The 12,431-nt window shown below is 39.3% G+C and overlaps 1 protein-coding gene across 3 annotated transcripts in view; it reads left to right on the forward strand.

Moving 5' to 3' along the window:
- Positions 1 to 12,431, forward strand: part of SLC1A2 (solute carrier family 1 member 2) — a 93,637-nt gene that overhangs the window by 64,374 nt on the left and 16,832 nt on the right. For all 3 annotated transcript variants that reach the window (XM_066997129.1, XM_066997127.1, XM_066997126.1), the window contains exons 6-9: positions 2,155 to 2,281; positions 4,407 to 4,640; positions 8,776 to 8,970; positions 10,552 to 10,686. In XM_066997129.1, the coding sequence (XP_066853230.1) occupies positions 2,155 to 2,281; positions 4,407 to 4,640; positions 8,776 to 8,970; positions 10,552 to 10,686 (691 nt within the window). The remainder of the gene's footprint in view (positions 1 to 2,154; positions 2,282 to 4,406; positions 4,641 to 8,775; positions 8,971 to 10,551; positions 10,687 to 12,431) is intronic.

Consider the following 12,431-nt stretch of genomic DNA (forward strand, 5'->3'; position numbering starts at 1 on the left):
GTCACAAATTAGCCCTCAATTTGTACCACTCATCAGCACACCTACACTTGGAGATTCATGTGCTCTGGGGCAGCGTGTTCACAGGGCCGAGGCCCACACCCGTGTTTACAGGCACTGTCCTCAGAGTGGGACAGTACGTGGCAGCACCTAATCCACTGCTTTATCTCAACACTAGGCCCTCACTTTTTAGTGGCAAATGGCCCTTTACAGACCCCTAAAAGCTGATGAGCTGTGGCTGCTGTGCCTGCAGACCTGCTCCAGGTGTTGGTGAGCAGGTTGGCAGTGGCTGCTTCACTCAGACACAGGGGAGATAGCATCAGTAAGCTTATCTGAGATGATTTGTTTCTCTGGGAAACAGCCTGCTCTGCAAGAGCCAGAGCCACTGCACTGTGCCTGCCTCAAAGATGCCTCGTTTCACTCTGCATCTGTGGGCAGAGGCACTGCTTTAAGGTGCTGATCGGCGTTCTGCACCCTGTGTGAGGCAGCAGCTCATGCTCATGCTGTTATCATCACCTGCTTTTTTTTTTTTTTCCTTCTCTCTTAGAGCTCTTATTTTGTGCTAAAATGAAGCAGTATTTCTGATGTGAGAGATGCATTACATTTAGTGTGGGATTTGTGTTGTGCTGGTCCCATCATGGATAAAAAAAGAGCTAGAAAGCTGAATAAAATTCCTACAGGAAGGAAATGCACAGTATTAAAACTATAGTTTAGGTGGGATATATGCTGCGGTGTTTTGACTAAAGACTCTCAAATGTTGCAGAGCTTGCTTGCTTTTTTTTTTTTCTTTTTTTTTCTTTATTTTTTCTCGCCCCCTTTTTTTCTCCTCTTTTTAATGAAGAAATGAAAATGTTGGGGAAATGCCATCCTGCTTACATAAACGGTGCAAACCATGCAAACTCCTGCAAGTATGAACCAACTTGACTTTTCTGACTAATGTAGCACCTAGTTTGGAAGTAACAGAACAAAACCACCTACAAACATTTTCTGATGCACAGTCTGAATTCCAGGAAGTTACTTGGTCTTTGACTAAAAAACTTTTCATCATTTCTCCATGCTCTGCAGCACACACACATACATTTCACTTCCCTCTTTAAGTGACTCAACAGAAATATCTTGGTGCTAGAGAATGACCTTATATTCAGTGGAATGGATATTTAAAAAAAAAAAAAAAGTTGTTAAACCCAGTGTAAAGATATGGGACAGGCTGTCTTTTCCCAGAATACTGTTAGCTAAAATTCCCTTCTTTAGAATGCTTTTGTATCCTGATGGGTTTTTCCTTAGGAATTTCCCAGATGAGTTTACACATTTGATAATACTGAACTCATACTATGTTTGAAAGTTTACCCTCAAAGCCAATAATTCCTTTCTGGTCACTGAAAATTGCTGGAAGGTAAAGGTTAGCTTTGGAGACACAGCTCAAAAGGAATACATGACAGGCACACTGATAGTTTAACAGTCCATACTATCATACCTTAGTCATTTAAATTTTGGGGTCCAATCCTACTCATACTGAATCTATGATTAGATATCCACTGATGCTGGTTTCAGTGAGGGCAATCTGTTTAATATGAATTCTGTGTGGTTTAGCCTAAAGTGCAGTACCCACCTTCTCCTCCCACTCCTACCTTCTTCATTTAAGGTGGGTACTCCTGGCCTGTGAAAAGTGTCTTCTGGGACTTCAAATTACAAAACTGACTAGTCTGTAAGTTGACTCTGCCATGGTTTTTTTTTTTTTTTTTTTTTTTTTTTTTAAGCTTGCCAAAAATGCTTTTGGTCTCTAGTGACTGTTTTAGCAACAAAGAACAGTCGTGGTGTGGTGCTGTGTTGCCTCTCCCATTTGCCAGGGGCTACGAGGTTTCTAGCAATTGCATGGCACTGAAAAGATTGGGGTATAGGTATTTTTTTGCTGATCAGATCAACTCAGAAAAAAAGAAAAAAACATAGTTTGGCATAGTTCCAATTTCAACTGGAATGTAGTAAAATATTAGAGTAAAGGATGTTCTTCTGAATATGATCATGAAAGTTGAGGGTGAGATCACGTTAAGAAGACCGAAGAGATGTGCAATGTAGTACGAAGACATTGACTAGGTACAAGAACTTGCTAAAAATGTGTTTTTACTTCCTTTTCTTTGTGTTGCAATTTTTTCCCAATAGGTTTGATAGGATTCTTTATTGCTTTTGGCATTGCTATGGGGAAAATGGGAGAACAGGCCAAGATGATGGTGGATTTCTTCAACATTCTGAATGAGATTGTAATGAAGTTAGTAACTATGATCATGTGGTAAGTTCAAAGTCCTATCTTCTAGAACAACAACAACAACAAAAAAGATTTAAAAAATCTTACAAGACCCTAATATAGCATGTAGTGAACACAGTTTGTTAGTAAACAATGGAATGAAATACTTCAGTTTTTAAAGCCTTAACCACTATGCTAGAACTAGAACAGCTTTATTTCTATTTGTTGAGGACTATTTAGGAATGATTTTGAAATATTTCTGAAGATGACAGGTTTTGTTCTTTGTTTATTAAAATCTAAGACATGCAGGTACCAGCAAAGACCTTCAAATGCCACATTTCTTATTGAAGTTCACTATATAGAAGGACACCTAAGCATACAACACCGCCCCACATTAAGAACATCCAAATCTTCCTGGGAGGTTAGTGTAATCCCAGGATATTAGCTAGAAGGTATAATTACAAAGAAGCCTGAAGACATACTTTATTTGCTGTCTTCTGTAATAAAAATACTTTACCAGCAAATAAAATTCCAGTGGCTTTCAGTGATGTATAGCTCCGCCCCCCCTAGTTTCTGCAGAACTTGAGTCTTAGAGGCTCACAGCAGTGGGGTCACTGGAAGGTACCCATCCTGTTTTTGAAGTATACCCATCTGTAATAACGGGGCCTGGCTTGCCTTCAAGGGAGTGACTTACCCAATTAAGACTGAGCCCTTGTTTACGTTTCTGGAAGGGGATTCTCCTTCTCTATCTCTCTCTCTGTCTCCCTCTCTCTCTCTCTCTCTGGTTCTTCCGAGGGCTTCCCCAGAGCTATGCGTACACAGTGCCAAACCTGGTCAGATCACACAAAACCAGTTTTTCGGAACATAAAAGCACATTGCTACATGTGGCATCATAGTACTGCCTTTGGCATCTCCAAGGTCTTTTAAGAGCAGAAGTAGCCACTCCAATACAATGCATGTATCCTGGCTCATTGCTTCCTGTGATTCCCAGGTGTCCCTGGAAATTATTCTATGAGTCACAAGGCTGCAGTCTACCTTTTCTATGAGGCTTTAGATAGGCAAAGTTTATAGAAAAGGGAGAAGGGTGCCCAAAGTATGAACCTTTAGCATCATCAGTGTTTCAAAGGATGTTATGCAAGAGTGATTCAGGTAGGAACAGCGATGTGGAAATGCGTCAAACAAAAGAACTTGAAGCAACGATTCCTGTTATGCTTCTGCTTTTCTATAGGGGATCTTGCCACATAAAAAGACAGTTGCTTTTAATCACAAAGCTCTTCTTCTTTCAGTAGTTATTGTAATTTGCTGCTTTCGACTGTGCAGGGAGAGAGATGGTGACTATACTCTCATAACACTACAAGAGCGAGAATTTACTCTTACTTCTCTTAGCACCAGTTGGTACGCCCAACACTTAATGCGTTACTGAAGTTATAAATTTCCCTAGTGGTCAGTGTTGCAATGGCAGGAAGCCATTCACATTTCAAGAAATTCACTGCACTTTTTTTTTTTTTTTTTTACTGATATGCTTTTTATTTCTCTTTTCTCAACGAAGGAGGTAGGTGCTGGGAGTTCCACTTGTTCACCTCAGTCTAGAATTGTTAAAGAACTGCTGTGGCTAGAAGCAGCTTTTGTGTGTGTGTGTGTGTTTATAAAGACAACTGCACTTTTTCATGCAGAATTACATTGTTTGGTTTATGACTTCTCTGCACTGAGAGCTGGAACTCCTGTGGTAACTCCAGCAGTTAACAACACTCTCAGGAGCATGGTGTTTAGCTGAAACAAATTAAACAACTTCCTGAAACCAGATGAACAATGAATTTTCAAAGTCACAAACTAAAAACAACTACTACACTACTCTTCATAATGGCACAAGCCTGTATAACATTATCATGTTTTTATAGGATGTTATTCCAGGATCAGAGACCATTCAGGAACATGCATATTCCATTCAGTGAGATAGAATAAAATAAATTAGATGTGGAATTCACTGCAAATAGACAGTGTTTTTAAAAGAGGTGTGAAAGCTATCCATTGAATTTCCATCACTTCCTGACCTGGTTCTCAGGGTTGAGCCTGGGAAGACCCTAGTCTGTCTCCAGTCTATGTTAAGCATTAATTTTATGACTGCATGCTGCAAAGACCAGTTCTGTTTATGCTTGTTCTCTTTCTCCAGGTATTCCCCTTTGGGCATTGCTTGCCTCATCTGTGGAAAAATCATTGCAATCAAGGATTTAGAAGTAGTTGCTAGACAACTTGGCATGTACATGGTAACAGTGATCGTGGGTCTTGTCATCCATGGAGGGATCTTCCTGCCTCTGCTTTACTTTGTGATAACGAGGAAAAGCCCCTTTTCATTCCTTGCTGGGATTTTCCAGGCATGGATCACAGCACTAGGCACAGCTTCCAGGTACACTCAAGAAATAACAGCTTTATTAAATTTTTTTAGCAGGTTATTAGATGCTGTTTAGAAGTGATACATCTGCCGTTTTGACCTTCACTGCAAAAACATTTTATGCCATTGAATAAAAACTACTTTTTTTTTTTTCTTTTACGAAATAAATGGATGAAGGTGTCCTGTGGCTACCAGTTGCTTCCTGTTTTGAAGTATCATGGTAGTAGGCAGCAGAGGCTGTAGTGAGGCTGTAGGATTTGTGTGTATCTGCTGATCTCAGTGAAGATTTCAGTGCATTCAAGACCTTTCTTCTGTGGAGGACACAAAATCTCTATGCATATCAGGCTTAAACAGAACCTGGTTCTCAAACAGTGGCAAGGTGTTACTATAAAACCTTCATTTTATTCTTTCATCCAATTTAGCAGAACAAGGTGACTTTAGTAAAGAGCTGAGCATATTAGACTCATTGGTAACACATAGACCAGCCTCAGAAAAGGGGGTAGGCAACTGAATAACTCCCAGTAATAAATTGATGCTTTGCACTGGGGCAACCTGCAGATTGTCTGTTGAATTTTTTTTTTCAGTGAAGTAGTGAAATAGTGAATATTTTATAATAAATGTTTTTACTCAATAAATGCTTTGTTTCTGAAGAAAATAAAAACTTCTGTTGCAATTGGAAAGGTAAAAACAACAAAGCCAAATTCAAAACTGACCATCAAAAATCCTGAGCCATCTTGATTTCAGGAACACTTCAAGAGAACAGTAACTCATCTGCCTCTCTTTGGGTTAGAACTGCTCTGCTGGATGAGAGACTCTGGGGGGACATCACTGATGTGCATGTAATATCTGATGGGATGGTGTAGAGAAGATGGAGGAGGACTCTTCTCAGTGGTGCCCAGTGATAGGACAAGAAGCAGTGGGCACAAATCGAAACTCAAGGAATTCCATCTGAACAGAAGAATCTGTTTTACCAAGGTGGTGGTGGAGCACAGGTTACCCAGAGAATTTGTGGAACATCTCTGAAGATATTCAAAACTCAGTTGGGCACAGTCTGTGCACCTTGCTCTAGTTGCCCCTGCATTGATGAGAGTGGTTGCAATAGGTGAGCTCCAGAGGTGCCTTCCAACTTCAATAATTCTCCAGTTCTGTCATAAACACTGTGGCATTATAGGAGATGTAGTCTGGACAGGAGTTTGACTAAACCACAATTTCCCTAAGGCTTTTCTGCACTTAAATATTCAAGTTTCCACCTAGATTTTTCATTAACATTTTACAGTGTGCATACACAACATTTGCAGGTTTGTTTTTTCAGTATAAAGTTTTCTTTTTCTTTCTTTTTCTTTCTTTCTTTTTCTTTCTTTCTTTCTTTCTTTCTTTCTTTCTTTCTTTCTTTCTTTCTTTCTTTCTTTCTTTTTCTTTCTTTCTTTCTTTCTTTCTTTCTTTCTTCTTTTTCTTTCTTTCTTCCTTCCTTCCTTCCTTCCTTCCTTCCTTCCTTCCTTCCTTCCTTCCTTCCTTCCTTCCTTCCTTCCTTCTTTCCTTCCTTCCTTCCTTCCTTCCTTCCTTCCTTCCTTCCTTCCTTCCTTCCTTCCTTCCTTCCTTCCTTCCTTCCTTCCTTCCTTCCATCTTCTTTCTTTCTTTCTTTCTCTCTTTCTCTCTTTCTCTCTTTCTCTCTTTCTCTCTTTATTTCTCTCTTTCTCTCTTTCTTTCTCTCTTTCTCTCTTTCTTTTTCTTTTCTTTTTCCCCCTGCTGGAGGATCACAATGGAAGAAAAAATGTAGGGGATTCTAAGTGGTTCCAGCTTATGGATTTATCTGGGTGCTATGCTTACCACCTGACTGCTATTGAGATCTGAATTACTGACCGACCAGAAGTGGACCAGTTCGTAGCTCCACGGGGAGGTGGCCGCATGACAAGAACCACCATAATACAGTCTAACCTGGCACCTTGGGGAGCCACAAATGATTCCTGTTCGGGGACCTATTAAGGCCCTCTGTTTGGCTAGGCTGAGGAACCATGGAAGGCATCTATTTACCATGCTCTTTTAATAAAGAAACCTTGTCTCCATGGTCTGCTAACCTGTCCTCACTCATGGTGGCAGAACTGAAGGGGGAAGATATTTGCATATCTTTGGAGATACACAAGATATATGCATATATTTGAAGATATTTGCAGTCCCTGCCTGCTGAGCCAGCCAGGGTTCATTACAACACTGTTAACCTATGGCTGATACACACCTTGTGCTGATGATCTGATTTGTGAAATCAAAGGTAAGGTGGGATTTGTATTTCTGAAGAAAAAGAAACTTATCTGACTGGATTTCAATGTGTGTCAGTCAACTACTTCTTCTATTCCTCTTTTAATAAGATATGGGAACACCTTTAATGTAGAAGGCAAAGTGATCATGGAACTGACTTGAAAACTGACAAGCAAACATTAGTTAATGACTCACCAGATATTTTCCACTATCTGCTATAAATATAGCTGCTAGAGCTAACCTATGGGGGAATACTACATTGCTTTTAGAAACTATGAATTCTCTCTGATTTGGCTAAAAAACACAGAATATTCAACACATGATTAACTTCAATTAAAACCATAGTAAAATAAATCCTAAATGCAAATATATTTCTAAAGATGCTAGAACAAATGATTGGTACTGTGTATCTGGTTTATTGGCAACTGCTAAAAAAATCACCTCTCTGAACAAAGAATGGTCTGGTCATTTGAGTACAAGATGGGGATCTACAAGCTTATGTCTTCTAAGTCCTGTTTCCTTAGATGTGGAACAAGGAGCCATTTAAAAAGTGACTTAGGTCTGTTTGACCGGAACAAAAGGGTTTGAGTTTCCAATAGATCTCATGTGATGTATATCAGCCTCATGTGCTTGTTCCAGATAACTGAAGACATTTATTATGGCACCAGATATTTATAGTTAGGTACCTAATCATCCCTCAATCTGCCTTTTCCTTGGTTTAATTATCTGTAAAATGGAAAGATGACAGTTTTTGTACCCAATAGCACCTCTCTGGTAATGGATGAATGAAAGAGTTGGAAAGACTCTGAAGTTACAAGGCACTAGAAACAATATGCTGTAAGTATTTATCTGAGAAAATTTGGTGAGTCTAGTTCTTTACTCCTTTATAAGAAAAATAGTATTTTTTAGGGGCAATGACACCAGCATTAGTGGTATGTAATGGTGAAGGCCTTTGAGAAATTCTGCCAACTCAGATGAGGTTGAAGACTCAAATAAACCACAACAGATGTGCTCCAGCTGCTTCTGTATGAAACACCAATTAAAAGGAATTTCCCCAGGTCAAGTTTGTTTTCAGAACAGCTTTTCAGGCAGCAACCAACTTCATTTAGTGGTGGACTTGACCTCAGAGATAACACGGAAAAGAAAGGAACCAAAACATGCTCCTGTGTGGCTTTCATACTTGTTGCAGCAAGTCCTTTGCCTGAGGCAGGTAGACCTGCTAGGGAAGGGAAGTAGAAGATATTTGCATCTACAGGGAATAGTAATCATACAAAGAGTATGTTCTGCTTTCAAGAGTATTTTTAGATGGAGTTTTACTTTAAGGAAGTTAATGTAATAGCCTGAACCATTCCCACAAAGGCAAGGCACTGCGGATCTGTTCAAAGAACCTTTCCCCTCTTCCAGCCATCTTTTCTTTCTTTTCTTATCCGCCAATGTTTCATACCCTTTCCTGTCCTCCAATGTTTGGGAACTGCATGGGCTGTGTATGCTTTTGCCTGGCTTTTTCCTTCCTTGATGCAGCACTGATTTATCCCTTCAGAACAAATTTACAATCAAAGAAATATTTGTCCCTTTGCATGTAGTTCTGTCCATCAGAAAACATCTGGAACTGGTCTTTTTGAACAAAATGCAAGAAATAACTCATCGAGGAGTCTGAAAGCTTCATCTACAATCTCTCAAGCTCTCATCCCTCCTTGAGTCATGTTTGTGTCTTGGCCTCAGTCCCACCTCCAGCTAAATGTAGATGTAATTGAAAAATTGGCCAAGATAGCTTGAATCACAGCTGAAAGTAGAAGTAGAAAGTGTAAACACAGAGAGCAGAATTTGACTTTGCTCCCTCATGTATATATTATATTATAATGTTGTCTTTTGTACTTATTTGCTTTCTTTCCTTCAGTGCTGGAACATTACCTGTCACATTCCGTTGTCTTGAAGAAAATCTAGGCATTGATAAACGTGTAACAAGGTTTGTTCTTCCTGTTGGAGCAACAATTAACATGGATGGAACTGCCCTTTATGAGGCTGTGGCTGCCATCTTCATAGCACAGATGAACGGAATTGAGCTGGATGGAGGCCAGATAGTTACTGTGAGGTCAGTTCAAAACACTCGTAGGCTTTGTTTCTAAAGACTATAAAATGTGAAGCTTTGGGTTGGATGTCTTCTCAGTGGCTGTGGAATCTGCTATGAAACCCATGGATTTGTAATAATGATATGCAAAGGAATGTAATATACATAGGTCCTGGCTCTCTAGTGATGTGAATTTTCCATCATTTGCAGCCTCAATGCACGCTGGTGGTGATTTATGCTGTTCTGCAGTTGACAATACATGACGAAATACAGCATTATTTGTCCAATGCAGTGCCTTCTTTTAGTACAGAGGGATGCCCCAAGTGATATATGGGGCATTAACTTTCTAGAATATACCTGTTTATAAACATTGGAAGAGAAAAATATACCTAAAAATTTATCTATATATTGTTTTGTGTGTGTGTATTTTTTTTTTGTGACTTTTGTGAACAGCAAAAAACAATGGGCTGACTGTAAAGCATCTTGAGGGTGAGATTACCTGCTGCATCGTCTAGATACAATCTGGCTTTTTCTCTCTAACCCAGAGAATGTTGGCTCTAATCTTTTCATTTCAAATCATCATATTAAGGACAAAGCTGAATTTTTAGAAGGACAAAGAAAGTACCCATTCAAAATGGGTAAGAGTGATTGAAGACTGTTTACTGTAATGGAGTTTTAAGACCCATTAGATATAGTGACTAATAAAAAACAAAGGCAAAGTCATGACTGCTGCAGCTAAAGTTAATGTACAATGGAAAACTCGATGAAGACATCAGGCCTAACATTTTGAATAGTTAAAATGCAAACCACAAGTGAAGGCTGCCAAGTTTGCCTTCTTCCTGCAGTTTTCACCCACCCACCCAACTTTTCTTTTATTAAACCCTTTTAGCACTACAGAAACTCCTGCATAGGGAAGTATAATTCTATGTTTCTTACCCAGCTATATTAGCAGCATATTTTCCATTTCTTTACCTCTTGCCTCAGCCCCTAAAGTAGAAAAACCAAGGTTTCTAAAAGGTGCAGTGCTGCTTCTAATGAAGGCAAATGTTAGACCCTAGTGACTCATATCTCCTGATGAAAATGAGAACAGTAATTTTAGAGGTGCTACTCTTTAAACCAAATTAAGATCAGGGCAATTAAAGTCAGGAATCAGATGCTGGCCAGGAGATTTGCTAAGCCTGAAGCAGAATTACTCCTCTTCCTCTCAGTACCTCTGACTCACTAGCATTGTCTGACCCCGCCATTTTAAGGCTGGGGTCACCAACTCATGACTTGCATATACTAAGCAGCAGGAACCTCTGGGCTATCTGTAGGAAAAACATTCGCTCTCCTCTTCATGCAACAGCACATTTTTGCTGCAACGATATGACAAGAACTATCTCTCTAGGTACCAACACAAATGAATGGGAAGTTATTAGGTTTTGTCTGCCAAACCCAGCACGTGATACTGGAGATATTCAAACAACCAAATTTGCCATGGTTTATTGTACTCTGTTTTCAGGGAAGAACTCATTAAAAATAAGACCTTCCTATTGATCACATGAGTATGCAATGAAATTATATGTTTCCCTTCCCGCTACTCCCATTTGATTTTTGTTTTTGCAGTTTGACCGCCACCCTTGCAAGTGTTGGAGCTGCCAGTATTCCCAGTGCAGGACTCGTCACTATGCTTCTGATCCTTACTGCAGTGGGTCTCCCTACCCAGGACATCAGTTTGCTTGTTGCTGTTGACTGGCTTTTGTAAGTTATGGTGACTCCACTGCTCGATGCAGAAAAAATGGTGAAGTAATGCTTGTCTGTAATGTTTTTCACCTATTGATCTTAAAGAACTCTAAGAATTTCCCCTACAGATAAAGCAAAGGAGGAAATAGGCATCTCAGGTGATACAAATTATTACAGAGCTACTGAAGTCTGTTTCTATGAACCAGCGATCTTCTTGTATGACCCTTGGGCCCACGTTCATGTATTTTAGTCTTCTTAATGACGCCACCCTATCACAGACATAGGTCAACTGCAGTTTTCTGATCTCTGTTTTCATCTTTCTGTTTCTTATAGTTCTGTGCTAAAATAAAGGATAAATGCTGAATAGGGGGTTCCCAAACCATGTTGTCAACATGTTATAGGGGGATTTGGGCATTTGCATTATAAAAAGTTTTTGCTTATAGTGGAGTAGTTAAATTTCTTTTTGTACATAAGAAAGTAAAATGCTTTGAAGATAGAAACTGTTATAGAGCAGGATATAAAGAAAAAAATCAGAAAGCAAACTGGAAGAATGAAGGTCATTCCCTAGAGTGGTTTTACTGACAGATCCTTCAAACTGGAAAGCCCAATTTTCATTTTCAAGGACTTGAGATCCATGTCCATCCATCAAACCAAATGGTTTCAGTGCCATTGCTAGTCTTCTGACAAGAAACAGCTAACCCACGGATAGTTGTCCAAAGCTTTTGTTGTTCAACATATGAATACACAAGCTGTAAATACAAAGTATATGCAATGCCGTATCTTTTCTTGTGTTGTCATTTGACAGTGTAGACATCTTTCCGTCACCTATGCAAAGCCGACAGTGACTCAGTAGCCTACTAAGTTGTTCTTGGCTTTAGGAGGTTTTTTATTGTCCTGTACTGCTACAGTACAGAATATTCTGCTTAACAGCCATCTCTCCCTTAATATACTTTTATATAGTAAAGAAGTATTTTTATATTGTGCCAGCTGTGGTGCCAGGAAGGGGAGATGTAAGTATTCTGTACTATTTGTGCATTTCCTCCTACACTTGCAGCCTCAGCTGCTCACTTGTGATAGCTTTCAATCAGATACACTACTAAAACTATGCAAGAAGGAACAGAAATGTTGAAAATGTTAAGATGAAATAGATTCTTTTTTTTTCTTTTTCTTTTTTTTTTTCTTTTTCCTGTCATTATCTTTTAACTTATTGAGAAGAATTCAAGATCTTGGTCAATCCCCTGACATGACTTCTAAACTGTATCTATTATTATCTGTCTTTTCACTGAGTTGTGACAAATAGCGCACAGCTTCTTCTTCTGCTTCAGGTAAAAATGAGAGAGGAACTTACAGCTTGGGAAGGCAGAGGGAAAAGATGACTTACATATTTTGTGTATAACTGAATATCATGATATCATGACTCAGAATGGCAAAATGAGGCAGGTTCAGCAGTCAGAGTACAGCCGGCAAAGGGAAAAAATGTGATATTCTGTGGGTTTGTTAAATTTATGAGGTCATGGTTGAAAATAGGAAAGTGGTGTAGGAATCTGCAGCTGGTAAGAGGAGCGCAAAAGGGAAGTGGATGCTCATTTTAAGTGTATATTTTTACTGGCTCTCAAAGTGAGGCAAATAGGTAGGTTTCTGCAGCTGGTAGGAGGATGTGCAAAAGGAGCCTGTGGTTTGTTTTTTTTGTTGTTGTTGTTTTGTTTTGTTTTGTTTTGTTTTGTTTTTAGGGAAATGTCATTTAAAAATATTCCTGTGGACTG

This window comes from Anser cygnoides, chromosome 5 (assembly GCF_040182565.1).
Source record: "Anser cygnoides isolate HZ-2024a breed goose chromosome 5, Taihu_goose_T2T_genome, whole genome shotgun sequence".
Lineage (NCBI taxonomy): Eukaryota > Metazoa > Chordata > Aves > Anseriformes > Anatidae > Anser > Anser cygnoides.